This window comes from Brienomyrus brachyistius, chromosome 3 (genome assembly GCF_023856365.1).
Source record: "Brienomyrus brachyistius isolate T26 chromosome 3, BBRACH_0.4, whole genome shotgun sequence".
Lineage (NCBI taxonomy): Eukaryota > Metazoa > Chordata > Actinopteri > Osteoglossiformes > Mormyridae > Brienomyrus > Brienomyrus brachyistius.
The window spans coordinates 4,088,848-4,116,649 of NC_064535.1; the positions used below are offsets into that span (position 1 = coordinate 4,088,848).

A 27,802-nucleotide genomic window follows, 5' to 3' on the forward strand; every position below is an offset into this window, starting at 1 on the left:
CCCCGCAAATTTCAATCCAGAACAATTCAGAACTCGATGCTGTTGTAGGTAAAAATTTTCATTTGTTTCACGTTTCTGTCATACAAGAAGATAACGGAGAGTTTGCATTTCATTTTATTACATTGATCTTCACCTGCTTTTTCTTTTTTTTTTTTATCACATCAAGCATCCCTGCACTGACTTTTCAGGAGCTTGTTGCTGTTCTCCCAGGGCTGCTCCCATAGGCTGAAGTCACAGAGCAGCGTCTGCAGATAATTAGGAGAAAACAAACATTGCTTAGTTCTCTTGCATGGTTTCCTGATGGTGGAATGAGCTGCCAAACCTCGCCCATCATCGGACTCCCTCTCCACCTTCGAGAAACACCTGAAGACCATCTTTTCCATGAACTCCGATACTAACCTGAGCCTATTTACACACCCTAAATGTTCTCAGTGTTCTGCTTCTTGAATAGACTCATTAGGTTCTTGCTTTGTTAGATCTTGTCGTGTAGCTCCTGCTCCAGTCCTGCTTACTCTTGTACCTGGACATTCCCTGGAAGCTCAGCATAGCTGCACTTACGCCTAGTTGACTCCTTGACAGTGAATATGTCTGTAATGGGCTGTTTGCCTCACTTGTACATCACTTTGGACAAAGGTTTCTGCTAAATATGTAACTATGGATACTGAGCATCATCGGCATGTAAACTGTCGAGCCGTAAGCTTCTCAAACGCTCACCTTGGTGTTGCTGTCCTGAGGGCAGGATGTCATTTGCTGGTTTTGCTTTTCACAGCGCCCCACCTCCACCTCCAAGTAAAACATGACTCCTGCCACCACCTAATTGAAACAACAATGGGGAGGGGAAAGGGAAGCTAGTGTGTAGAAATTTCTATAAATTAACCAGACTCTCATAATCACCGTCTCAAAACTAGGGAGCGTGAAGCAGGGGTCACCCTGGCCAGTATACCAGGTCGTCACTGGCCACACACACATGCACACACACTACAGCCAGCTGAGAGACACCAAACTAAAATAAAGACTGTGAGAGTGTTTCTACAGAGCCAGATCAGGCCTCAATTCTGTATATTAAGCTGCCAAACCAATAGGTGACAGAAATCTATTCTTAATATTAGTATACATTCATAACGTAATTCTTCCAGTCAAATCTCCAGTTTATGTATCAGATAGCTAACATCTTTATTGATACTCATGTATTTATGTTAAACTGCAATTTATTAGGTTTGGGAAAGCTGTTTAAAGTTGTTACTGCATTTTCTACGATTTTCTTATTAAAGCTGCAATTCAAAGCAATTTGAAGTTAGAGTGGCTCCTCAAAGATTCAACACCTTCTGCGATTATGCAGACTGCGGTCTCACCTGTGTCTTGGCTGAGATGACCTTTCCCAAAGCGTAGAAGTACTTGTCATTCGCCTGTTCGTTGTACAATGTCATGGCGACGCGAGCAGCATCCATCACTAAGGGGCTATCGGGCGACTGTTCTATGGGCCCTCCAACCATCTGTGCCCCGCAAGGGAACGCCAAGAGGAGTGTCACGCAGAGCCACCAAAAAGCCATCGCGAAATCTCAGCTTGGAGCTAGAAAAGGTGACGGCGTTGAGCTCTGACTGGTTTTTATAGCGTCAGAAGCCGACCCGCCCTGTTCTGCAGAATGCTGAGAATACATAAGTCATACTTACACAAGCAGAAGTGCAATAACTGAAATGTGAAAACGTACCTCAAACAAGATATCTGAAATGCAGCCAACTTTGTAAATAGCCCTGAATTCAATAGAGCTTTGTGTGGTGTGTATGAAAGAATAGATGATACGTCACGATCAAATATTTTTCCCCATTATGCATTATCTTCTACATCATTAGTCAATACCATGATACGTGCTTTTCTTAGACCTGCTAATGTCCATATTTGAGTTAAACGAAGTCTCCTATTTTATATCCTATTTTACCCTTATTATCTGCCTTTATTTTGCTGACATTCAACAAAAGACAACCTACCTGTTCTTGACTTTGACCAAATACTGTTTGACTCATGCATTAAGTCACAGAGACAGAAGGTGCAAGTCTTGCAGGTTCCCAGAGCAGAGCCCAGCAATGCCCCAAAAGTGAAGTAAATTAAGATTTGTTTGCAAATCACTAAGATGCTCAGTTAGGGTCAATTTTAAGAAGCATATGACCAGAATATCTAATAATTCATATGCAAGTGCAACGCACAAGTTACGTAACACTCGGCCACACCTAGTGTGAACAGTGAGTGAAGGTTTTCACCAAGTTCGTTCATTAATTGGATGCTTTAGGTGATCCTGAGTATATTTATGTGGTGTGTAGGGCAGCACCGTGCATGTTATGTCGGAAAGGCGGGGCTTTTGCCCGGTGGCTACACCAGGGCCGTGCTTACTGGGCCTCCTTTGACGTGCCCTCGGGCTGGTGTGATGTGCCTCAAGCCACCTGCTTTACCGTACCCACGGACAACAGGGAGGCGCTGAGGTAGCGAGGCACAGCCTCACGCAGTACAAGCAGAAAGCATCACGGAGGGCTGCTGAAGGCAACATGGCTACGGAGAGGCTACGAAAAGCAAACATACATGAATTTAAAAAGGTAGATTTGAAAACCAGGTCCGATCGATTCACTGAAAAGAACCAGTTCAAAAAGATTCTTTCAGGAATCGCACATGACTAATTTGCATTCTGCCTAGTGTAAGATGGAGTTTACATCTGTTTGCTTCTTTCCTGCTCTCTGTGCTCACATGCAGTATTTTAATACAGACGAATTTCCATTAAAGATTTCCTGTTGTCAGTTATTTGTAACCATACAGTAGAAGACTTTGAAAGTGTGGCACTCCTTGACATCTACAGACGATATGTCATTAGTCAGTATGGTTTGTGGGTGTATTTTTTTTTCACAAACTTCTGCAGAGTCATTCTTTGCAAGACTGCAGCTGGATTCCTGGGAGATTTTTTTCCTCATCCTGCTCCTGGTGGAAATTTTGCAGGAACAGGAAAAGCTGTTGAACAGTGGAGCAGAAACAGCAGTCGCTTTTACCCACAACTTCTCTTTTGTGTGGATTGGTTTGCTGTGATGAAATGGCCAAGAAAAGACACGATAGACTCCAGTCATGGACCTGGTTGCGCGGACGGATTTCATTTTATAAATCACACAATTCGTATATACATGTATATACATTTCTATGCTATTAGAATATTTGACCATTACATAAATTTATGGTACTTTCTTTACACTTTGGGGTGCAGTAATTTTCGTTGCTTCCTGTTTGGTGCTGGAGGGAGAGCATTTATAGGCTGTGTCCAAATTCAGGGGATGCATCCTTAGCATGTCGCGGTCTACGAAGGGGTAGTCTGTTGTAGACGGTGTTCTTCAAAGGCTGAACAGAAAGCGTAGTAAAACAGGACGGTATGGCCCTCACCAGCTGTCCCCAGCCTTACCCTTGAGTCACAAATGCCGCTCCTATCACTTCACGGGACACGCCCCCTTTACTCCTGAGCAGTGAATCTTGGGATATGTTGAACTGCGAAGGATCTGTTGGGTCACCCTATGCTCTGAACCTCAAGCTATGGAGAGCAAGAGGGGACAGGCGAAGAGAAGCATTCCAGCAAATGCAAATAATGGATTATTATTATTATTATTACATTATATCTGTATTAACACATTTAATACAGAGGGTAAATTCACTGTCAGAGCAGTGGGATATGACATCGTCTTTTATAATGTTTACCATGCAGATCACTGACATTAGATCTGGCAATGCAAGTAATATGCTAGTCCACACATACACAATGACATTATACTGGTGGCATGCCTAAGTCTGAATCTGGTCCACATCTTACACTATCATTATCTTAATGATTATTCCACAGATAGACCTAGTAACCTGCACCTCCTATCGGAAAGGGACGGAGCCATGAGACCTGGTTCCCTTCAAAGAGCCGTTATTCCTGTCACTGTTGATGGTCCTTTCAGTACCGACGCATCGAAGATCATTGTGCCCGCCCCATGCCCACAAAACACAGTTTCAAATGCAGTAGCAAGCGTCTTTATTTCCCCAAGAATCCCCACACAAATGCTTAACTCGTAGAATATTGTGTTAATAACGCCAACGACATGGATTCAAATTCCAGAGAGCACAGTCGGAATGTAAGCCTTCTCTCTACTCTAAGTTGTTCTAGATAAAAGTGTCAGATGAATGAACTAAAAAAAATCTTGTGTAATATCCATCCATCCATTCTCCAAAACGCTTATCCTACTGGGTCGCGGGGGGTCTGGAGCCTATCCCAGAAGCAATGGGCACGAGGCAGGGAACAACCCAGGATGGGGGGCCAGCCCATCGCAGGGCACACTCACAACCATTCATTCACACATGCACACCTATGGGCAATTTAGCAAGTCCAATTAGCCTCAGCATGTTTTTGGACTGTGGGGGGGGGAAACCGGAGTACCTGGAGGAAACCCATGACGACAGGTGGAGAACATGCAAACTCCGCACACACACATGTAACCCAGGCGGAGACTCGAACCCGGGTCCCAGAGGTGTGAAGCTACAGTGCTAACCACTGCACCACCATGCCGCCCCCTTGTGTAATATGCTTCCCACAAATAGTTTCACATAAATTAAAATGAATTTGTGCAGCATAAATGTAATATATACACAATGTCTAGACATTGCTTAGCTTAGCTTTGGATAACACTCAGTTTCAAACTAAAGTACATTTGTACTGGTGTCCCCAAAATCCCAAGCATGCCTCGATAAGATGATGTTGGTGTACCTCACCCAGGCTGCCTGCTATAATGTCCTCCATCCACCGGATGTCGCTGTTTAATGTCTTGAAACAGCTACACGTTTCCTTCCTCATTGAGAGCAACGCCTCACGCACTTTTTCAAGCTTCATCTGCTCATCGCTATTCACAACCATTTGGCGTTCAGTCTACTAAGCAATCCTGGTGTTGATGGCGAGAGGGTCGTTTTTTTTTGCTCAGCTCTGAGTGAAGTGGTCTTTGGTTTAAGGCTGCAATGCTCTCCAGCAACAGTTCAGGCAACAATTGTTATATTAAATATAAAGTTTGAAAGAATGATTTACCTAATTGTTTGTTTGTTAGGTGTGGGCCTACAATTACTGAAGTTCCAAAAAGAGTCACTGGTGGTATTCATGGTAGTGTGCAAAAGGTGTTCTTGTATGTAATAACAAAGTCCATTTGTACAAATCCATTTAACAAGAAATAGGAGCTGTCATTTTACAGACTTATGAAAACTAAATAAGTACTGGACGTGGATTGGTGACATTTGGCCGATACCTGATCCGTCTGAAATAGGTATGAATCGGTGTAAATATCGGATCTAAAATTTAGTGGAATATTATCCAGTGTTTAACATATATTCCTCCTTGCAGGTTCCCAGAGCTCAGCAATGCCCCAAAAGTGACATATTTAGAATGATGTTTTTTATTCAGTTGATTTAAAAAGCTGCAGAACAGCTTTTATGTTCCTAAACATAAAACATATCATGTTTACTGCAAAAGAAACACAATCTGAATATGTTGTATCGTATTTTCTGGATGGCTGTTTTTCAGACAAAAAACATCTCATCAACTTCAGCAGTCATCCCTAAAGAAAACAAAGATTATTTAGAAAATCGTAGTATGAGTTCAATTAAAAAAAAAAAAAAACTTCTACAGCAGCAAATGTTTGATCTCTGTGAGAAATAACTGCTTTTGGAAAGTGTCTGTGGAGATTCTCAGTCATCCAGGTGAAACTGTCTGATGGTTGAGTCATGGCAACTGGACTTCTCTCTTGAAAGGTAGAAACGTTTCACTGCTCATCCACTGAAGAAGCTGCTCGGATGAGCAGTGAAACGTTTCTACCTTTCAAGAGAGAAGTCCAGTTGCCATGACTCAACCATCAGACTATTTTTGAAACGATGGTCACTTTTGGTTTGCAAGTCATCAAGACGCTCAGTTAAGAGGGCAATGTTAAGAAAAGTATGAACAGAATATCTAATAATTCACAGCGCACCTACTACCCACAAGTTAGGCAAAGCTAGATCACACTAAGTATGGACAGGAGTGATGTAATGGAGAATCTACGAAGTAAGCCTCTCCAAACCTTGATTCTATGCTTGCATCAGGGGTTCCAAATTCATGTCATCGAATGACTTTTAGAGCTGTGTTCCTGCAGGTGTGTTAATTATATAATCAACTAGTTGGTTAATTGAAACTATTATGGTTATATTTATGCGGTGTAGTGCATAAGTCATGGGGAAATTAAGTTTTCTGAAGTAATGAAGGTTTAAATCCAGGGTTTGAAGCTTTGTAAAACATAGTGCATTCTAGCGACCCCTAATGGTAAAAATTAGTAGTAAGCGAGGCCAATACACGTTCTAGTTAGTGGTCATATTCTGTACATTTCTCTGTAGAAAGCGTATTATGGTAATCCTTGCCTTACAGTGTGTTGACATATGTAACAACAGATCATTCTGCTTGTGTCACTGATAAGGAAAGGTGCATGGGGGGAGGGTTAAAGATTATTATTCTAGAAGAATATTTGTTCAACAGTTCCTGTTCTTACTGACAACCTCCCCAGCCTTTGAAAAGAACACGTTCACGTGGAACTGAGGATGCAGTTGTGTCCAGTTGCGGTTGAGGAGTCTGATGGCCTGAGGGAAGAAGCTGTTCCCAGTTCTGGCAGTGGAGGCCCGTATGCTACAGAACCTTTTGCCAGACACGAGGAGGGAGAAGAGTGTGTGTGAGGGGTGTGTGGGGTCATCCACAATGCTGGTGGCTTTGCAGATGCTGCGTGTGGTATAGATGTCCGTAATAGAGGGGAGAGAGACCCCAATGATCTTCTCGGCCGTCCTCACAATCCTCTGTAGGGTCTTGCGGTCCGAGACGCTGCAATTCCCGTACCAGGCTGTGATGCAGCCACAGAGAATGTTCTCTATGGTCCCTCTGTAAAACATGGTGAGGATTGGGGGTGGAAGGTGCGCTGTCCTCAGTCTCCGCAGGAAGTAGAAACGCTGCTGGGCCTTCTTGGCAATGGAGCTGGTGTTGAGGGTCCGTGTGAGGTTCTCCGTGATGTGGACACCAAGGAACTTGGTGCTCTGGACGATCTCCACCGAGGAGCCGCCGATGCTCAGCGGGGAGTTATCTCTCTGTGCCCTCCTGAAGTCGACAACCACCTCCTTTGTTTTGTCCACGGTCAGGGAAAGATTGTTGGCTCTGCACCAGTCCGTCAGCCGTCACACCTCCTCTCTGTAGGCTTCCTCATCTTTCCCTCTGATCAGACCCACCACAGTTGTGTCATTGGCGAACTTTATTGTGTGGTTTGAGCTGTGCATTGCTGCACAGTCATGGGTCAGCAGCGTGAAAAGTAGAGGGCTGAGCACACAGCCCTGGGGGGCTCCAGTTTTCAGCGTGATGGTGCTGGAGATGTTGCTCCCGATCCTGACTGACTGAGGTCTCCCAGTCAGGAAGTCCAGGACCCAGTTACAGAGAGAGGCGTTTAAGCCCAGCAGTCTCAGCTTCCCGATCAGATGCTGAGAAACGATGGTGTTGAATGCTGAACTGAAGTCTATGAACAGCATTCTAACATAAGTGTCCTTTTTGTCCAGATGGGTGAGGGCCAGATGAAGTGTGGTGGTGATGGCGTCGTCCGTAGAGCGGTTGGGACGGTATGCAAACTGCAGGGGGTCTAGTGAGAGTGGCAGTAGGGACTTCATGTGCCTCATGACGAGCCTCTCGAAGCACTTCATGATGATGGGCGTGAGTGCAACGGGACGGTAGTCATTGAGGCAGGACACTGAAGACTTCTTTGGCACGGGGATGATGGTGGCGGTTTTGAAGCATGTTGGGATGACTGTGGTGCTCAGGGAGATGTTGAAGATGTTTCTGAGACCATCAGCCAGCTGTTCTGCACATCCTCTGAGCACACAACCAGGGATGTTGTCTGGTCCAGCAGGTTCACTCTAAGCAGAGCTTTCCTCACATCTGCCACAGTCAGACAGAGCACCTGGTCGTTGGGAGGTGGGATGGATTTCCTCACTGCCATGCTGTTTTGGGCTTCAAACCGTGCGTAGAAGCTATTCAGCACGTCTGGAAGGGAGGCCTCACCGTCACAGGCAGGTGGAGATGCCCTGTAGTTGGGGATGGCCTGGATACCCTGCCACATGCGCCGAACATCCCCAGTGTCTTTGAAGTCAGGTCAGTTGTTGAGAGCAGATCGGATACTGGACCTTACATGAGAAGATGAATATTCATGTACCGTTATATGCGAGGAATGATTACTTTTATATTTTTCAGACATACCTTAGTTGGAGATAATACAGTAAAACGTTCCCATATGTGAGAACGAGTCTTTTTTTATTAGATTGCTCCACTGCTATCAGTGTCATTTGAACTAGTCGGAAATTTAACCGAAACGCCCCCTGAAGTAGGAATTGCAGATCGTGAACTGGGAGGAATTTAATCGAGCCCGAACTCAGCCATCAAGTAGCACTCAAAACTACAAGCCTTTATACCGCGGTCACGGTATGATTAATTTACTACGTGTGCAGGCGAAAGTAAGAGCGTTTTATTGTTTTGCACATGTCCATTCAGGGGCTCCTTAGATATTCGATCGCTGAGAGAAATGACGATTTTTTTTTTTTTAATATTGTTTACAAATCACCAAGATGATCAGTTGACCAGTTCATGTTCAATTTCAAGAAGCATATCAACAGAATATCTAATTATTCACGTGCAAATACTACCCACACGATAGGTAAGGCTAGATCACACCAAGCAGGAGTAGTGAATGATGGTTTGCAGTCTTCATCAAATCATTATCTACTAATTGTATTATCAGCTGATTGGTTAATTTAAATAATTATGGCTATATATATGCGGGGTAGTGTAGTACCGCTTATGTGTTGTCGAAATGGCGGCGCTTTTCTTTTCGCAGTTCCTCGCCATTTGCTTCCTCGTAGCGCCCATCGGCTCCACCATGGCCGCGATGCCCACGGCGACCCCGATGCCCGGTTCGTCCACCCACGTGCCCTCGGACCGCTGTGATGTACGGCAAGCGGCCTGGTTTGCCGTAGCCGTGTACAATAAGCAGGCGTCCCAGGAGGATTATGCTTACAGGCTCACGTCTATAGTATCCGCGGAAACTCAGGTATCGCACTTTTCTCCCCAAAACGCAGCAGTGTGTGAAAATACGCCGGAAGTCGGTCAATCTACATAACCGCATGAGTAATTGCAGAAACGCCGCGCTCCATTGATTGTTTTGCACGACAGTGCGTTTGATTGTATTTGCCACCCTATGAGCGAAGTATCTGACACGAACCATCGTCCCCCATCTCTGGAGGTTGTGGCGGGTCTGAACTACATCTTGACCGCCGAGCTGGGCATGACTTGGTGCCAGAGAGCGCAGGCGACGGACGCGGAAACCTGCCCTTTGCAAGTCAACAGGAAGGTAAATGCAGTTCTAATCAAGATTAGATTAACTTTGAACGTGGGTCATGTGCTTTCATGCATTATATAATGTATACGGAAGATAAGCTGCCGTGCATGTAATACCGACAATGTAATTGTAAGCATGCAGATCTGGCCAATTCCGAGGAAGCTTTAAACGGTACCGTCCTTGACCAGGACGTCTCTATCCGCCTTGTCAGTGCACCCTGCGCAGGAGTCGCTGTTAAACGCCGCCTCTTTCCCTTGCAGAGGCTGCTGTGTCGCTTTACCGTGTACACGATTCCCTGGGAACGCAAAGCTGTGCTGACGAAGAACAGATGCATCGAAAAACCCTTTCCAATACGCTGCTATCGCCGATCCCTCGCACAAGGGACCCGCTGAGTTTTGCGCCCATTTTGGTTCTGCTTTCGTATGAACCCGGACAACCTTCCTGTGAATGTTGTACTTGCTGAAATAAAGTGTCTGGCGTAATACAAGATTCTGGCTTTTTCTTCTGGGGGGGAACTAACGGCACAGTTTCACACCAGAAGTGGTGTGTGGTTGGATTTCTCTTCCTAGCTCGGCGCTGTCTGTGCAGGATGCCTAAGGTCAGTGACCTCTTCGGCTGACATGATTCTGTCAGTAGATGGCAGCATAAGCTACTTTGTCAGGTTAGTGCGCCGATATTTAACGATTTTTATGGTTGATACTTGCCTTGGCTGCACTGGATTTGAGGTGAATCCCAAACTTGGCACAACTGCCTTCCCGGTTATATTGAAGGGCTGAGCTCGCTTCTTCCCTGTGTAGAAGCATTTTATTCATAAGCACTAGAAGGTTCTTGTAGTGGTTCAGTTTGTCTGCTATGTCCAGTAAAAGCAGCTTCCTTGCTGGGTGTGTGTGCTTTGAAGGATGGTTTTCCCTTAAGTACTGTGCATGTTTTAGAAAGTGAAGAGAATGGGGTGTGGTGGGGGGGTTTATGGGGGAAAAGTTGTAGGTGTTGTGTCAATGTTGGCTAAAGCCCTCTGACCCGTGGAATTAACATACTAGGTTGGTCAGGCTGTACTGTTGGCTGCTTGGTAAATGGGCTACATGAGAGCAACACCTTTTCTGGTCTGATGCCAGTATTGAAATTGAGTATCTGCTGATTACGATCCATCTTTTTCTCAATTTCTAAGCAGTTAATGACTAACAATTCTCATATAGCATCTTTCACATCAGTTGCCCCAAAGCACTTTCCATGAATTGTGGTACTAGAGTAATGGGGGAGAAATGACATCAGTCATGCCAGATGCCAATGGAGGAGAGGAACCAAAAACTCCCAAGTAAGAAGAGGGGGGAAAATCCTCTGGGGATCCAAGGTCCACTGGCTGCCCCCCCCCCCCCCCCCCCCGGCATACTAACATTACTGAAAACAAGACTTGGTGAAAGATCGGCGTAAGCTGTGATTAAGGATGAAGACGGTCAATGAGCCTGTTCTCCACATTGGCCTGTAAAGGGTGGCACCGAAGGCTGTGTACCCACATTGGAAACGTTTATATCCATAAATTTCATTTAACGTGGCAAACTCTGCAGGTGTTGACAGCAGTTTTGAGTTTGCCAAGAATGCAAAAATATAATGGTCATTTTGCTAAAATGATTATTAAAGATTATTTTAACGGGTTAAAGATTATTCTAGAATATTTGTTCGACAGTTCCTGTTCTTACAACCTCCCCAGCCTTTGAAAAGAACACGTTCATGTGGAACTGAGGATGCAGGAATGCATATAAACTGCAATGCTAAACTGTGAAGAGTAGGACTAACATTCTTCTCTTGATGCCCGGTACTGAAGTGCATCTTCAGCTTCTGCTGCAGGTCCTGCAGATGCCTTTGATGTAGAAGGTTCTACGGCTGTGTCCCTTGATCTCACACATTCTGCTGTAAGCCTTTTCACTGCTGCTTGGGCACTTGTGGAGCTGCAGAAACCAACATTGTTGAACCTGGGACCCAGCAGAGTGGGGAACTCTCATAACACTCATCTCCCATCCAGATATTTTTGTCCATAATCAGTCTTATCAGGGTACTGGCAAGGCGAATGGCCGCCTCATCTACCAGTTTTGCCATTTTTGAGCCTCAGGACTGCCTCACCAGTTTCACGAGTGGTATCACATTTGACTCTGACACTCTCCTCTGCTAAAGCTACAGTGGCCGGGTGGAAAGGATTGAGCACTTCTGTACACTTCTGTACAGTCTTTAACTGAGTGATACTCTTCAAAGCTCAGTAGGGTTACATCAGTTTTTAAACTGATCACGGCAGCCCCACTGGCTCTGTGGTGTTGAAGATGCAGTGCAGCACTACAAACGTGCTGTTCCAGTGAGTGTCCACTTCCTGAATCGGTTTCAAAAGTGGCATGCCCATCTCCTCTTGGACCTGAGGCTGTCTTTCCTTGGCACCACAATCCTTCTCAGCCTTACTGTGGTCAAATCGAACCCAGGGGTTTGCTGAATTGCCTTTTTAACGATTGGGCTAAGAGCATGTGCAGTACAAGCAGCGCGGCAGAGCTTCACTGTATTGGCACAGGTAATGATGTTGGCAGCTGTGTCAGCGAGATACGTACCCCCTTGTAGTGAGATCCACATGTCTGTTCTCAGGCTTACAGCTGATGCCTTATGTCATTCCACCTGTGCATTTTCCTTAGATTCTGTGCATTTACTTGCTACCATTTCCTTTAAAGCAGATCTTGTAAGTAGAGTGTAGGTAGGCTCAAGTTCTCTTAGTAACTCATTCTATATCCAGCATCCACTGCTATAGAAAAGGGCAAGACAATTTATTATTATTTCAAGTCAAGTCAAGTAGGTTTTATTGTCATTTCAGCCATACACACAGTATATAGAGAAATGAGATAACGTTCCTCCAGGACCATGGTGTGACACAGAGCAGGACAAAACAGAGCGACATCATAAGTGCAGAGAGGAGAGCATAGCAGTACAGATTGACAAGACAACATACAGTGCAAATTAAGGGTGGTAACAGTCTGGATACAGTATTTAAGTTACTGTATGGTAGCAGCGAAGGTTATATGTGCAAAAATGCCGTAGTATAGAAGAGTAAGGAGTTGGGAGGCAATAAATAACAATAAATATTATATACAGATGTACAGATGTGTTTGTGTGTACATAACATAAGTGTCCTTTTTATCTAGATGGGTGAGGGCCAGATGAAGGGTGGTGGTGATGGCGTCCTCCGTAGAGCGGTTGGGACGGTATGCAAACTGCAGGGGGTCTAGTGAGGGTGGCAGTAGGGACTTGACGTGCCTCATGACGAGCCTCTCGAAGCACTTCATGATGATGGGCGTGAGTGCAACGGGACGGTAGTCATTGAGGCAGGACACTGAAGACTTCTTTGGCACGGGGATGATGATGGCGGTTTTGAAGCATGTTGCGATGACTGTGGTGCTCAGGGAGATGTTGAAGATGTTTGTGAGAACATCAGCCAGCTGTTCTGCACATCCTCTGAGCACACAACCAGGGATGTTGTCTGGTCCAGCAGCTTTCCGCGGGTTGACTCTAAGCAGAGTTTTCCTCACATCTGCCACGGTCAGACAGAGCACCTGGTCGTTGGGAGGTGGGATGGATTTCCTCACTGTCATGCTGTTTTGGGCTTCAAACTGTGCGTAGAAGCTATTCAGCACGTCTGGAAGGGAGGCCTCACCGTCACAGGCAGGTGGAGATGCCCTGTAGTTGGTGATGGCCTGGATACCCTGCCACATCAGAATCAGAATGTGCTTTATTGCCATGTATGTTTCCACATACTAGGAATTTGTTGTAGTGACATAAGCTCCACAGTGCAATAGAATGACAGTGACAGGACCAGACACGAAAAAGGACGTCATAAAAAAGAACAATATACAGTTATATGACATACAATGTGCAAAAATAGCAATAACTTTACAATATACAAAATATAAAGTAAACAATTAGCTATGTACGTAAGGTGCAGTTAGAAGTGGAAATAAGTATGTGTGTTAAATAAATAACTGGATAAGTGAATGTATGATAGTGTTGTGCGTTTCACGTTTATTGTGAAGTGTTCATGAGAAGGATTGCTTGAGGGAAGAAGCTGTTCCTGTGCCTGGCTGTTCTGGCGCTCAGTGCTCTGTAGCGTCGTCCGGACGGCAACAGTTCAAAGAGGGAGTGCGCTGGATGTGAGGGGTCCAGAGTGATTTTGCCAGCCTTTTTGCTCACTCTGGATAAGTACAGTTCTTGGAGAGTAGGAAGGGTTGTACCAATAATTCGCTCAGCAGTCCGGACTGTTCGATGCAGTCTTCTGAGGTCAGATTTGGTAGCTGAGCTGAACCAGACACTTATTGAGGTGCAGAGGACGGATTCGATGATGGCAGTGTAGAACTGTTTCAGTAGTTCCTCAGGCAGGTTGAACTTCCTCAGCTGGCGAAGGAAGAACAGCCTCTGCTGGGCCTTTTTGACAATTGCGTCAATATGCATGTCTCACTTCAGGTCCTGAGAGATGGTGTTGCCGAGGAATCTGAATGACTCCACTGTCATTACAGTGCTGTCCATGATGGTGAGAGGGGGGAGTGCAGGGGGGTTCTTCCTGAAGTCTACTGTCATCTCTACTGTTTTGAGCGTGTTAAGCTCCAGGTTGTTATGGTTGCACCAGACATGCGCCGAACATCCCCAGTGTCTTTGAAGTCAGGTCAGTTGTTGAGAGCAGTTCGGATACTGGACCTTACATGAGAAGATGAATATTCATGTACCGATATACGCGAGGAATTATTACTTTTATATTTTTCAGACATACCTTAGTTGAAGATAATACAGTAAAACGTTCCCATATGTGAGAACGAGTCTTTTTTTTATTAGATTGCTCCATTGCTATCAGTGTCATTTGAACTATTCGGAAATTTAACCGAAACGCCCCCTGAAGTCGGAATTGCAGATCGTGAACTGGGAGGAATTTAATCGAGCCCGAACTCAGCCATCAAGTAGCACTCAAAACTACAAGCCTTTATACCGCGGTCACGGTATGATTAATTTACTACGTGTGCAGGCGAAAGTAAGAGCGTTTTATTGTTTTGCACATGTCCATTCAGGGGCTCCTTAGATATTCGATCGCTGAGAGAAATGACGATTTTTTTTTTTAATATTGTTTACAAATCACCAAGATGATCAGTTGACCAGTTCATGTTCAATTTCAAGAAGCATATCAACAGAATATCTAATTATTCACGTGCAAATACTACCCACACGATAGGTAAGGCTAGATCACACCAAGCAGGAGTAGTGAATGATGGTTTGCAGTCTTCATCAAATCATTATCTACTAATTGTATTATCAGCTGATTGGTTAATTTAAATAATTATGGCTATATATATGCGGGGTAGTGTAGTACCGCTTATGTGTTGTCGAAATGGCGGCGCTTTTCTTTTCGCAGTTCCTCGCCATTTGCTTCCTCGTAGCACGCATCGGCTCCACCATGGCCGCGATGCCCACGGCGCCAGCGATGCTCACGGCGACCCCGATGCCCGGTTCGTCCACCCACGTGCCCTCGGACCGCTGTGATGTACGGCAAGCGGCCTGGTTTGCCGTAGCCGTGTACAATAAGCAGGCGTCCCAGGAGGATTATGCTTACAGGCTCACGTCTATAGTATCCGCGGAAACTCAGGTATCGCACTTTTCTCCCCAAAACGCAGCAGTGTGTGAAAATACGCCGGAAGTCGGTCAATCTACATAACCGCATGAGTAATTGCAGAAACGCCGCGCTCCATTGATTGTTTTGCACGACAGTGCGTTTGATTGTATTTGCCACCCTATGAGCGAAGTATCTGACGCGAACCATCGTCCCCCATCTCTGGAGGTTGTGGCGGGTCTGAACTACATCTTGACCGCCGAGCTGGGCATGACTTGGTGCCAGAGAGCGCAGGCGACGGACGCGGAAACCTGCCCTTTGCAAGTCAACAGGAAGGTAAATGCAGTTCTAATCAAGATTAGATTAACTTTGAACGTGGGTCATGTGCTTTCATGCATTATATAATGTATACGGAAGATAAGCTGCCGTGCATGTAATACCGACAATGTAATTGTAAGCATGCAGATCTGGCCAATTCCGAGGAAGCTTTAAACGGTACCGTCCTTGACCAGGACGTCTCTATCCGCCTTGTCAGTGCACCCTGCGCAGGAGTCGCTGTTAAACGCCGCCTCTTTCCCTTGCAGAGGCTGCTGTGTCGCTTTACCGTGTACACGATTCCCTGGGAACGCAAAGCTGTGCTGACGAAGAACAGATGCATCGAAAAACCCTTTCCAATACGCTGCTATCGCCGATCCCTCGCACAAGGGACCCGCTGAGTTTTGCGCCCATTTTGTTTCTGCTCCCGTGTCTTTCGTATGAACCCGGACAACTTTCCTGTGAATGTTGTACTTGCTGAAATAAAGTGTCTGGCGTAATGCAAGATTCTGGCTTTTTCTTCTGGGGGGGAAACTAACGGCACAGTTAAGCACCACTTCTGATGTGAGGTTGGATTTCTCCTCCTAGCTCGGTGCTGTCTGTGCAGGATGCCTAAGGTCAGTGACCTCTTTGGCTGACATGATTCTGTCAGTAGATGGCAGCATAAGCTACTTTGTCAGGTTAGTGCGCCGATATTTAACGATTTTTATGGTTGATACTTGCCTTGGCTGCACTGGATTTGAGGTGAATCCCAAACTTGGCACAACTGCCTTCCCGGTTATATTGAAGGGCTGAGCTCGCTTCTTCCCTGTGTAGAAGCATTTTATTCATAAGCACTAGAAGGTTCTTGTAGTGGTTCAGTTTGTCTGCTATGTCCAGTAAAAGCAGCTTCCTTGCTGGGTGTGTGTGCTTTGAAGGATGGTTTTCCCTTAAGTACTGTGCATGTTTTAGAAAGTGAAGAGAATGGGGTGTGGTGGGGGGGTTTATGGGGGAAAAGTTGTAGGTGTGTCAATGTTGGCTAAAGCCCTCTGACCCATGGAATTAACATACTAGGTTGGTCAGGCTGTACTGTTGGCTGCTTGGTAAATGGGCTACATGAGAGCAACACCTTTTCTGGTCTGATGCCAGTATTGAAATTGAGTATCTGCTGATTACGATCCATCTTTTTCTCAATTTCTAAGCAGTTAATGACTAACAATTCTCATATAGCATCTTTCACATCAGTTGCCCCAAAGCACTTTCCATGAATTGTGGTACTAGAGTAATGGGGGAGAAATGACATCAGTCATGCCAGATGCCAATGGAGGAGAGGAACCAAAAACTCCCAAGTAAGAAGAGGGGGGAAAATCCTCTGGGGATCCAAGGTCCACTGGCTGCCCCCCCCCCCCCCCCCCCCCCCGGCATACTAACATTACTGAAAACAAGACTTGGTAAAAGATCGGCGTAAGCTGTGATTAAGGATGAAGACGGTCAATGAGCCTGTTCTCCACATTGGCCTGTAAAGGGTGGCACCGAAGGCTGTGTACCCACATTGGAAACGTTTATATCCATAAATTTCATTTAACGTGGCAAACTCTGCAGGTGTTGACAGCAGTTTTGAGTTTGCCAAGAATGCAAAAATATAATGGTCATTTTGCTAAAATGATTATTAAAGATTATTTTAACGGGTTAAAGATTATTCTAGAATATTTGTTCGACAGTTCCTGTTCTTACAACCTCCCCAGCCTTTGAAAAGAACACGTTCATGTGGAACTGAGGATGCAGGAATGCATATAAACTGCAATGCTAAACTGTGAAGAGTAGGACTAACATTCTTCTCTTGATGCCCGGTACTGAAGTGCATCTTCAGCTTCTGCTGCAGGTCCTGCAGATGCCTTTGATGTAGAAGGTTCTACGGCTGTGTCCCTTGATCTCACACATTCTGCTGTAAGCCTTTTCACTGCTGCTTGGGCACTTGTGGAGCTGCAGAAACCAACATTGTTGAACCTGGGACCCAGCAGAGTGGGGAATTCTCATAACACTCATCTCCCATCCAGATATTTTTGTCCATAATCAGTCTTATCAGGGTACTGGCAAGGCGAATGGCCGCCTCATCTACCAGTTTTGCCATTTTTGAGCCTCAGGACTGCCTCACCAGTTTCACGAGTGGTATCACATTTGACTCTGACACTCTCCTCTGCTAAAGCTACAGTGGCCGGGTGGAAAGGATTGAGCACTTCTGTACACTTCTGTACAGTCTTTAACTGAGTGATACTCTTCAAAGCTCAGTAGGGTTACATCAGTTTTTAAACTGATCACGGCAGCCCCACTGGCTCTGTGGTGTTGAAGATGCAGTGCAGCACTACAAACGTGCTGTTCCAGTGAGTGTCCACTTCCTGAATCGGTTTCAAAAGTGGCATGCCCATCTCCTCTTGGACCTGAGGCTGTCTTTCCTTGGCACCACAATCCTTCTCAGCCTTACTGTGGTCAAATCGAACCCAGGGGTTTGCTGAATTGCCTTTTTAACGATTGGGCTAAGAGCATGTGCAGTACAAGCAGCGCGGCAGAGCTTCACTGTATTGGCACAGGTAATGATGTTGGCAGCTGTGTCAGCGAGATACGTACCCCCTTGTAGTGAGATCCACATGTCTGTTCTCAGGCTTACAGCTGATGCCTTATGTCATTCCACCTGTGCATTTTCCTTAGATTCTGTGCATTTACTTGCTACCATTTCCTTTAAAGCAGATCTTGTAAGTAGAGTGTAGGTAGGCTCAAGTTCTCTTAGTAACTCATTCTATATCCAGCATCCACTGCTATAGAAAAGGGCAAGACAATTTATTATTATTTCAAGTCAAGTCAAGTAGGTTTTATTGTCATTTCAGCCATACACACAGTATATAGAGAAATGAGATAACGTTCCTCCAGGACCATGGTGTGACACAGAGCAGGACAAAACAGAGCGACATCATAAGTGCAGAGAGGAGAGCATAGCAGTACAGATTGACAAGACAACATACAGTGCAAATTAAGGGTGGTAACAGTCTGGATACAGTATTTAAGTTACTGTATGGTAGCAGCGAAGGTTATATGTGCAAAAATGCCGTAGTATAGAAGAGTAAGGAGTTGGGAGGCAATAAATAACAATAAATATTATATACAGATGTACAGATGTGTTTGTGTGTACATAACATAAGTGTCCTTTTTATCTAGATGGGTGAGGGCCAGATGAAGGGTGGTGGTGATGGCGTCCTCCGTAGAGCGGTTGGGACGGTATGCAAACTGCAGGGGGTCTAGTGAGGGTGGCAGTAGGGACTTGACGTGCCTCATGACGAGCCTCTCGAAGCACTTCATGATGATGGGCGTGAGTGCAACGGGACGGTAGTCATTGAGGCAGGACACTGAAGACTTCTTTGGCACGGGGATGATGATGGCGGTTTTGAAGCATGTTGCGATGACTGTGGTGCTCAGGGAGATGTTGAAGATGTTTGTGAGAACATCAGCCAGCTGTTCTGCACATCCTCTGAGCACACAACCAGGGATGTTGTCTGGTCCAGCAGCTTTCCGCGGGTTGACTCTAAGCAGAGTTTTCCTCACATCTGCCACGGTCAGACAGAGCACCTGGTCGTTGGGAGGTGGGATGGATTTCCTCACTGTCATGCTGTTTTGGGCTTCAAACTGTGCGTAGAAGCTATTCAGCACGTCTGGAAGGGAGGCCTCACCGTCACAGGCAGGTGGAGATGCCCTGTAGTTGGTGATGGCCTGGATACCCTGCCACATCAGAATCAGAATGTGCTTTATTGCCATGTATGTTTCCACATACTAGGAATTTGTTGTAGTGACATAAGCTCCACAGTGCAATAGAATGACAGTGACAGGACCAGACACGAAAAAGGACGTCATAAAAAAGAACAATATACAGTTATATGACATACAATGTGCAAAAATAGCAATAACTTTACAATATACAAAATATAAAGTAAACAATTAGCTATGTACGTAAGGTGCAGTTACAAGTGGAAATAAGTATGTGTGTTAAATAAATAACTGGATAAGTGAATGTATGATAGTGTTGTGCGTTTCACGTTTATTGTGAAGTGTTCATGAGAAGGATTGCTTGAGGGAAGAAGCTGTTCCTGTGCCTGGCTGTTCTGGCGCTCAGTGCTCTGTAGCGTCGTCCGGACGGCAACAGTTCAAAGAGGGAGTGCGCTGGATGTGAGGGGTCCAGAGTGATTTTGCCAGCCTTTTTGCTCACTCTGGATAAGTACAGTTCTTGGAGAGTAGGAAGGGTTGTACCAATAATTCGCTCAGCAGTCCGGACTGTTCGATGCAGTCTTCTGAGGTCAGATTTGGTAGCTGAGCTGAACCAGACACTTATTGAGGTGCAGAGGACGGATTCGATGATGGCAGTGTAGAACTGTTTCAGTAGTTCCTCAGGCAGGTTGAACTTCCTCAGCTGGCGAAGGAAGAACAGCCTCTGCTGGGCCTTTTTGACAATTGCGTCAATATGCATGTCTCACTTCAGGTCCTGAGAGATGGTGTTGCCGAGGAATCTGAATGACTCCACTGTCATTACAGTGCTGTCCATGATGGTGAGAGGGGGGAGTGCAGGGGGGTTCTTCCTGAAGTCTACTGTCATCTCTACTGTTTTGAGCGTGTTAAGCTCCAGGTTGTTATGGTTGCACCAGACATGCGCCGAACATCCCCAGTGTCTTTGAAGTCAGGTCAGTTGTTGAGAGCAGACCAGATACTGGAACTTACATGAGAAGATGAATATTCATGTACCGTTATACACGAGGAATGATTACTTTTATATTTTTCAGACATACCTTAGTTGGAGATAATACAGTAAAACGTTCCCAAATGTGAGAACGAGTCTTTTTTTATTAGATTGCTCCACTGCTATCAGTGTCATTTGAACTAGTCGGAAATTTAACCGAAACGCCCCCTGAAGTCGGAATTGCAGATCGTGAACTGTGAGGAATCTAATCGAGCCCGAAATCAGCCATCAAGTAGCACTCAAAACTACAAGCCTTTATATCGCGGTCACGGTATGATTAATTTACTACGTGTGCAGGCGAAAGTAGGAGCGTTTTATTGTTTTGCACATGTCCATTCAGGGGCTCCTTAGATATTCGATCGCTGAGAGAAATGACGATTTTTTTTTTTTATATTGTTTACAAATCACCAAGATGATCAGTTGACCAGTTCATGTTCAATTTCAAGAAGCATATCAACAGAATATCTAATTATTCACGTGCAAATACTACCCACACGATAGGTAAGGCTAGATCACACCAAGCAGGAGTAGTGAATGATGGTTTGCAGTCTTCATCAAATCATTATCTACTAATTGTATTATCAGCTGATTGGTTAATTTAAATAATTATGGCTATATATATGCGGGGTAGCGTAGTACCGCTTATGTGTTGTCGAAATGGCGGCGCTTTTCTTTTCGCAGTTCCTCGCCATTTGCTTCCTCGTAGCACGCATCGGCTCCACCATGGCCGCGATGCCCACGGCGCCAGCGATGCTCACGGCGACCCCGATGCCCGGTTCGTCCACCCACGTGCCCTCGGACCGCTGTGATGTACGGCAAGCGGCCTGGTTTGCCGTAGCCGTGTACAATAAGCAGGCGTCCCAGGAGGATTATGCTTACAGGCTCACGTCTATAGTATCCGCGGAAACTCAGGTATCGCACTTTTCTCCCCAAAACGCAGCAGTGTGTGAAAATACGCCGGAAGTCGGTCAATCTACATAACCGCATGAGTAATTGCAGAAACGCCGCGCTCCATTGATTGTTTTGCACGACAGTGCGTTTGATTGTATTTGCCACCCTATGAGCGAAGTATCTGACACGAACCATCGTCCCCCATCTCTGGAGGTTGTGGCGGGTCTGAACTACATCTTGACCGCCGAGCTGGGCATGACTTGGTGCCAGAGAGCGCAGGCGACGGACGCGGAAACCTGCCCTTTGCAAGTCAACAGGAAGGTAAATGCAGTTCTAATCAAGATTAGATTAACTTTGAACGTGGGTCATGTGCTTTCATGCATTATATAATGTATACGGAAGATAAGCTGCCGTGCATGTAATACCGACAATGTAATTGTAAGCATGCAGATCTGGCCAATTCCGAGGAAGCTTTAAACGGTACCGTCCTTGACCAGGACGTCTCTATCCGCCTTGTCAGTGCACCCTGCGCAGGAGTCGCTGTTAAACGCCGCCTCTTTCCCTTGCAGAGGCTGCTGTGTCGCTTTACCGTGTACACGATTCCCTGGGAACGCAAAGCTGTGCTGACGAAGAACAGATGCATCGAAAAACCCTTTCCAATACGCTGCTATCGCCGATCCCTCGCACAAGGGACCCGCTGAGTTTTGCGCCCATTTTGTTTCTGCTCCCGTGTCTTTCGTATGAACCCGGACAACTTTCCTGTGAATGTTGTACTTGCTGAAATAAAGTGTCTGGCGTAATGCAAGATTCTGGCTTTTTCTTCTGGGGGGGAAACTAACGGCACAGTTAAGCACCACTTCTGATGTGAGGTTGGGTTTCTCCTCCTAGCTCGGTGCTGTCTGTGCAGGATGCCTAAGGTCAGTGACCTCTTTGGCTGACATGATTCTGTCAGTAGATGGCAGCATAAGCTACTTTGTCAGGTTAGTGCGCCGATATTTAACGATTTTTATGGTTGATACTTGCCTTGGCTGCACTGGATTTGAGGTGAATCCCAAACTTGGCACAACTGCCTTCCCGGTTATATTGAAGGGCTGAGCTCGCTTCTTCCCTGTGTAGAAGCATTTTATTCATAAGCACTAGAAGGTTCTTGTAGTGGTTCAGTTTGTCTGCTATGTCCAGTAAAAGCAGCTTCCTTGCTGGGTGTGTGTGCTTTGAAGGATGGTTTTCCCTTAAGTACTGTGCATGTTTTAGAAAGTGAAGAGAATGGGGTGTGGTGGGGGGGTTTATGGGGGGAAAGTTGTAGGTGTGTCAATGTTGGCTAAAGCCCTCTGACCCATGGAATTAACATACTAGGTTGGTCAGGCTGTACTGTTGGCTGCTTGGTAAATGGGCTACATGAGAGCAACACCTTTTCTGGTCTGATGCCAGTATTGAAATTGAGTATCTGCTGATTACGATCCATCTTTTTCTCAATTTCTAAGCAGTTAATGACTAACAATTCTCATATAGCATCTTTCACATCAGTTGCCCCAAAGCACTTTCCATGAATTGTGGTACTAGAGTAATGGGGGAGAAATGACATCAGTCATGCCAGATGCCAATGGAGGAGAGGAACCAAAAACTCCCAAGTAAGAAGAGGGGGGAAAATCCTCTGGGGATCCAAGGTCCACTGGCTGCCCCCCCCCCCCCCCCCCCCCCCCCCGGCATACTAACATTACTGAAAACAAGACTTGGTAAAAGATCGGCGTAAGCTGTGATTAAGGATGAAGACGGTCAATGAGCCTGTTCTCCACATTGGCCTGTAAAGGGTGGCACCGAAGGCTGTGTACCCACATTGGAAACGTTTATATCCATAAATTTCATTTAACGTGGCAAACTCTGCAGGTGTTGACAGCAGTTTTGAGTTTGCCAAGAATGCAAAAATATAATGGTCATTTTGCTAAAATGATTATTAAAGATTATTTTAACGGGTTAAAGATTATTCTAGAATATTTGTTCGACAGTTCCTGTTCTTACAACCTCCCCAGCCTTTGAAAAGAACACGTTCATGTGGAACTGAGGATGCAGGAATGCATATAAACTGCAATGCTAAACTGTGAAGAGTAGGACTAACATTCTTCTCTTGATGCCCGGTACTGAAGTGCATCTTCAGCTTCTGCTGCAGGTCCTGCAGATGCCTTTGATGTAGAAGGTTCTACGGCTGTGTCCCTTGATCTCACACATTCTGCTGTAAGCCTTTTCACTGCTGCTTGGGCACTTGTGGAGCTGCAGAAACCAACATTGTTGAACCTGGGACCCAGCAGAGTGGGGAACTCTCATAACACTCATCTCCCATCCAGATATTTTTGTCCATAATCAGTCTTGTCTTAGGGTACTGGCAAGGCGAATGGCCGCCTCATCTACCAGTTTTGCCATTTTTGAGCCTCAGGACTGCCTCACCAGTTTCACGAGTGGTATCACATTTGACTCTGACACTCTCCTCTGCTAAAGCTACAGTGGCCAGGTGGAAAGGATTGAGCACTTCTGTACACTTCTGTACAGTCTTTAACTGAGTGATACTCTTCAAAGCTCAGTAGGGTTACATCAGTTTTTAAACTGATCACGGCAGCCCCACTGGCTCTGTGGTGTTGAAGATGCAGTGCAGCACTACAAACGTGCTGTTCCAGTGAGTGTCCACTTCCTGAATCGGTTTCAAAAGTGGCATGCCCATCTCCTCTTGGACCTGAGGCTGTCTTTCCTTGGCACCACAATCCTTCTCAGCCTTACTGTGGTCAAATCGAACCCAGGGGTTTGCTGAATTGCCTTTTTAACGATTGGGCTAAGAGCATGTGCAGTACAAGCAGCGCGGCAGAGCTTCACTGTATTGGCACAGGTAATGATGTTGGCAGCTGTGTCAGCGAGATACGTACCCCCTTGTAGTGAGATCCACATGTCTGTTCTCAGGCTTACAGCTGATGCCTTATGTCATTCCACCTGTGCATTTTCCTTAGATTCTGTGCATTTACTTGCTACCATTTCCTTTAAAGCAGATCTTGTAAGTAGAGTGTAGGTAGGCTCAAGTTCTCTTAGTAACTCATTCTATATCCAGCATCCACTGCTATAGAAAAGGGCAAGACAATTTATTATTATTTCAAGTCAAGTCAAGTAGGTTTTATTGTCATTTCAGCCATACACACAGTATATAGAGAAATGAGATAACGTTCCTCCAGGACCATGGTGTGACACAGAGCAGGACAAAACAGAGCGACATCATAAGTGCAGAGAGGAGAGCATAGCAGTACAGATTGACAAGACAACATACAGTGCAAATTAAGGGTGGTAACAGTCTGGATACAGTATTTAAGTTACTGTATGGTAGCAGCGAAGGTTATATGTGCAAAAATGCCGTAGTATAGAAGAGTAAGGAGTTGGGAGGCAATAAATAACAATAAATATTATATACAGATGTACAGATGTGTTTGTGTGTACATAACATAAGTGTCCTTTTTATCTAGATGGGTGAGGGCCAGATGAAGGGTGGTGGTGATGGCGTCGTCTGTAGAGCGGTTGGGACGGTATGCAAACTGCAGGGGGTCTAGTGAGGGTGGCAGTAGGGACTTGACGTGCCTCATGACGAGCCTCTCGAAGCACTTCATGATGATGGGCGTGAGTGCAACGGGACGGTAGTCATTGAGGCAGGACACTGAAGACTTCTTTGGCACGGGGATGATGATGGCGGTTTTGAAGCATGTTGCGATGACTGTGGTGCTCAGGGAGATGTTGAAGATGTTTGTGAGAACATCAGCCAGCTGTTCTGCACATCCTCTGAGCACACAACCAGGGATGTTGTCTGGTCCAGCAGCTTTCCGCGGGTTGACTCTAAGCAGAGTTTTCCTCACATCTGCCACGGTCAGACAGAGCACCTGGTCGTTGGGAGGTGGGATGGATTTCCTCACTGCCATGCTGTTTTGGGCTTCAAACTGTGCGTAGAAGCTATTCAGCACGTCTGGAAGGGAGGCCTCACCGTCACAGGCAGGTGGAGATGCCCTGTAGTTGGTGATGGCCTGGATACCCTGCCACATCAGAATCAGAATGTGCTTTATTGCCATGTATGTTTCCACATACTAGGAATTTGTTGTAGTGACATAAGCTCCACAGTGCAATAGAATGACAGTGACAGGACCAGACACGAAAAAGGACGTCATAAAAAAGAACAATATACAGTTATATGACATACAATGTGCAAAAATAGCAATAACTTTACAATATACAAAATATAAAGTAAACAATTAGCTATGTACGTAAGGTGCAGTTAGAAGTGGAAATAAGTATGTGTGTTAAATAAATAACTGGATAAGTGAATGTATGATAGTGTTGTGCGTTTCACGTTTATTGTGAAGTGTTCATGAGAAGGATTGCTTGAGGGAAGAGGCTGTTCCTGTGCCTGGCTGTTCTGGCGCTCAGTGCTCTGTAGCGTCGTCCGGACGGCAACAGTTCAAAGAGGGAGTGCGCTGGATGTGAGGGGTCCAGAGTGATTTTGCCAGCCTTTTTGCTCACTCTGGATAAGTACAGTTCTTGGAGAGTAGGAAGGGTTGTACCAATAATTCGCTCAGCAGTCCGGACTGTTCGATGCAGTCTTCTGAGGTCAGATTTGGTAGCTGAGCTGAACCAGACACTTATTGAGGTGCAGAGGACGGATTCGATGATGGCAGTGTAGAACTGTTTCAGTAGTTCCTCAGGCAGGTTGAACTTCCTCAGCTGGCGAAGGAAGAACAGCCTCTGCTGGGCCTTTTTGACAATTGCGTCAATATGCATGTCTCACTTCAGGTCCTGAGAGATGGTGTTGCCGAGGAATCTGAATGACTCCACTGTCATTACAGTGCTGTCCATGATGGTGAGAGGGGGGAGTGCAGGGGGGTTCTTCCTGAAGTCTACTGTCATCTCTACTGTTTTGAGCGTGTTAAGCTCCAGGTTGTTATGGTTGCACCAGACATGCGCCGAACATCCCCAGTGTCTTTGAAGTCAGGTCAGTTGTTGAGAGCAGTTCGGATACTGGACCTTACATGAGAAGATGAATATTCATGTACCGATATACGCGAGGAATTATTACTTTTATATTTTTCAGACATACCTTAGTTGAAGATAATACAGTAAAACGTTCCCATATGTGAGAACGAGTCTTTTTTTTATTAGATTGCTCCATTGCTATCAGTGTCATTTGAACTATTCGGAAATTTAACCGAAACGCCCCCTGAAGTCGGAATTGCAGATCGTGAACTGGGAGGAATTTAATCGAGCCCGAACTCAGCCATCAAGTAGCACTCAAAACTACAAGCCTTTATACCGCGGTCACGGTATGATTAATTTACTACGTGTGCAGGCGAAAGTAAGAGCGTTTTATTGTTTTGCACATGTCCATTCAGGGGCTCCTTAGATATTCGATCGCTGAGAGAAATGACGATTTTTTAAAAAAATATTGTTTACAAATCACCAAGATGATCAGTTGACCAGTTCATGTTCAATTTCAAGAAGCATATCAACAGAATATCTAATTATTCACGTGCAAATACTACCCACACGATAGGTAAGGCTAGATCACACCAAGCAGGAGTAGTGAATGATGGTTTGCAGTCTTCATCAAATCATTATCTACTAATTGTATTATCAGCTGATTGGTTAATTTAAATAATTATGGCTATATATATGCGGGGTAGCGTAGTACCGCTTATGTGTTGTCGAAATGGCGGCGCTTTTCTTTTCGCAGTTCCTCGCCATTTGCTTCCTCGTAGCGCCCATCGGCTCCACCATGGCCGCGATGCCCACGGCGCCAGCGATGCTCACGGCGACCCCGATGCCCGGTTCGTCCACCCACGTGCCCTCGGACCGCTGTGATGTACGGCAAGCGGCCTGGTTTGCCGTAGCCGTGTACAATAAGCAGGCGTCCCAGGAGGATTATGCCTACAGGCTCACGTCTATAGTATCCGCGGAAACTCAGGTATCGCACTTTTCTCCCCAAAACGCAGCAGTGTGTGAAAATACGCCGGGAGTCGGTCAATCTACATAACCGCACTAGTAATTGCAGAAACGCCGCGCTCCATTGATTGTTTTGCACGACAGTGCGTTTGATTGTATTTGCCACCCTATGAGAAATATCTGACACGAACCATCGTCCCCCATCTCTGGAGGTTGTGGCGGGTCTGAACTACATCTTGACCGCCGAGCTGGGCATGACTTGGTGCCTGAGAGCGCAGGCGACGGACGCGGAAACCTGCCCTTTGCAAGTCAACAGGAAGGTAAATGCAGTTGTAATCAAGATTAGATTAACTTTGAACGTGGGTCATGTGCTTTCATGCATTATGTAATGTATACGGAAGATACGCTGCCGTGCATGTAATACCGACAATGTAATTGTAAGCATGCAGGTCTGGCCAATTCCGAGGAAGCTTTGAACGGTACCGTCCTTGACCAGGACGTCTCTATCCGCCTTGTCAGTGCACCCTGCGCAGGAGTCGCTGTTAAACGCCGCCTCTTTCCCTTGCAGGGGCTGCTGTGTCGCTTTACCGTGTACACGATTCCCTGGGAACGCAAAGCTGTGCTGACGAAGAACAGATGCATCGAAAAACCCTTTCCAATACGCTGCTATCGCCGATCCCTCGCACAAGGGACCCGCTGAGTTTTGCGCCCATTTTGTTTCTGCTCCCGTGTCTTTCGTATGAACCCGGACAACCTTCCTGTGAATGTTGTACTTGCTGAAATAAAGTGTCTGGCGTAATGCAAGATTCTGGCTTTTTCTTCTGGGGGGGGGGGGAACT

General features: G+C 45.8%; 5 protein-coding genes across 8 annotated transcripts in view; 4 read left to right on the forward strand and 1 right to left on the reverse strand.

Moving 5' to 3' along the window:
* Positions 1-22: 22 nt before the first annotated feature.
* LOC125739507 (cystatin-C-like) overlaps positions 23-27,802 on the reverse strand; it is a 50,522-nt gene continuing 22,742 nt past the window's right edge. For 2 of the 4 annotated variants that reach the window (XM_049009690.1, XM_049009689.1), the window contains exons 2-4: positions 1,353-1,493; positions 715-813; positions 23-245 (exon numbers count right to left, since the gene is read on the reverse strand). In XM_049009690.1, the coding sequence (XP_048865647.1) occupies positions 162-245; positions 715-813; positions 1,353-1,493 (324 nt within the window). In that variant the 3' untranslated portion in view covers positions 23-161. Of the gene's footprint in view, positions 246-714; positions 814-1,352; positions 1,616-26,712; positions 26,795-27,802 lie in introns of those variants that run through there. The other 2 variants (XM_049009688.1, XM_049009687.1) reach the window with 2 other exon arrangements.
* On the forward strand, positions 8,892-9,922 carry LOC125739502 (cystatin-like). Its single transcript, XM_049009680.1, has 3 exons — positions 8,892-9,147; positions 9,340-9,447; positions 9,696-9,922. Exons 1-3 carry the CDS (start codon positions 8,911-8,913, stop codon positions 9,825-9,827), a joined length of 477 nt encoding a protein of 158 aa, XP_048865637.1. The 5' UTR covers positions 8,892-8,910; the 3' UTR covers positions 9,828-9,922.
* Positions 14,801-15,869, forward strand: LOC125739499 (cystatin-C-like). Its single transcript, XM_049009677.1, has 3 exons — positions 14,801-15,085; positions 15,278-15,385; positions 15,634-15,869. The coding sequence occupies exons 1-3, from the start codon at positions 14,831-14,833 to the stop codon at positions 15,763-15,765; spliced, it is 495 nt and encodes a 164-aa protein (XP_048865634.1). The 5' UTR covers positions 14,801-14,830; the 3' UTR covers positions 15,766-15,869.
* Positions 20,749-21,816, forward strand: LOC125739498 (cystatin-C-like). The gene is made up of 3 exons (XM_049009676.1): positions 20,749-21,032; positions 21,225-21,332; positions 21,581-21,816. Exons 1-3 carry the CDS (start codon positions 20,778-20,780, stop codon positions 21,710-21,712), a joined length of 495 nt encoding a protein of 164 aa, XP_048865633.1. The 5' UTR covers positions 20,749-20,777; the 3' UTR covers positions 21,713-21,816.
* Positions 25,806-27,767, forward strand: LOC125739497 (cystatin-C-like). The gene is made up of 4 exons (XM_049009675.1): positions 25,806-25,884; positions 26,755-26,985; positions 27,176-27,283; positions 27,532-27,767. The coding sequence occupies exons 1-4, from the start codon at positions 25,828-25,830 to the stop codon at positions 27,661-27,663; spliced, it is 528 nt and encodes a 175-aa protein (XP_048865632.1). The 5' UTR covers positions 25,806-25,827; the 3' UTR covers positions 27,664-27,767.

Bases quoted from the DNA above. Each gene is read 5' to 3' on its own strand.
- LOC125739502 (XM_049009680.1), top strand. From the start codon at position 8,911: ATGGCGGCGCTTTTCTTTTCGCAGTTCCTCGCCATTTGCTTCCTCGTA. The intron at 9,148-9,339 runs GTATCGCACTTT...CCATCTCTGGAG, and splicing joins TAGTATCCGCGGAAACTCAG to GTTGTGGCGGGTCTGAACTA. The intron at 9,448-9,695 runs GTAAATGCAGTT...TTTCCCTTGCAG, and splicing joins CTTTGCAAGTCAACAGGAAG to AGGCTGCTGTGTCGCTTTAC.
- LOC125739499 (XM_049009677.1), top strand. From the start codon at position 14,831: ATGGCGGCGCTTTTCTTTTCGCAGTTCCTCGCCATTTGCTTCCTCGTA. The intron at 15,086-15,277 runs GTATCGCACTTT...CCATCTCTGGAG, and splicing joins TAGTATCCGCGGAAACTCAG to GTTGTGGCGGGTCTGAACTA. The intron at 15,386-15,633 runs GTAAATGCAGTT...TTTCCCTTGCAG, and splicing joins CTTTGCAAGTCAACAGGAAG to AGGCTGCTGTGTCGCTTTAC.
- LOC125739498 (XM_049009676.1), top strand. From the start codon at position 20,778: ATGGCGGCGCTTTTCTTTTCGCAGTTCCTCGCCATTTGCTTCCTCGTA. The intron at 21,033-21,224 runs GTATCGCACTTT...CCATCTCTGGAG, and splicing joins TAGTATCCGCGGAAACTCAG to GTTGTGGCGGGTCTGAACTA. The intron at 21,333-21,580 runs GTAAATGCAGTT...TTTCCCTTGCAG, and splicing joins CTTTGCAAGTCAACAGGAAG to AGGCTGCTGTGTCGCTTTAC.
- LOC125739497 (XM_049009675.1), top strand. From the start codon at position 25,828: ATGGTGTTGCCGAGGAATCTGAATGACTCCACTGTCATTACAGTGCTG. The intron at 26,986-27,175 runs GTATCGCACTTT...CCATCTCTGGAG, and splicing joins TAGTATCCGCGGAAACTCAG to GTTGTGGCGGGTCTGAACTA. The intron at 27,284-27,531 runs GTAAATGCAGTT...TTTCCCTTGCAG, and splicing joins CTTTGCAAGTCAACAGGAAG to GGGCTGCTGTGTCGCTTTAC.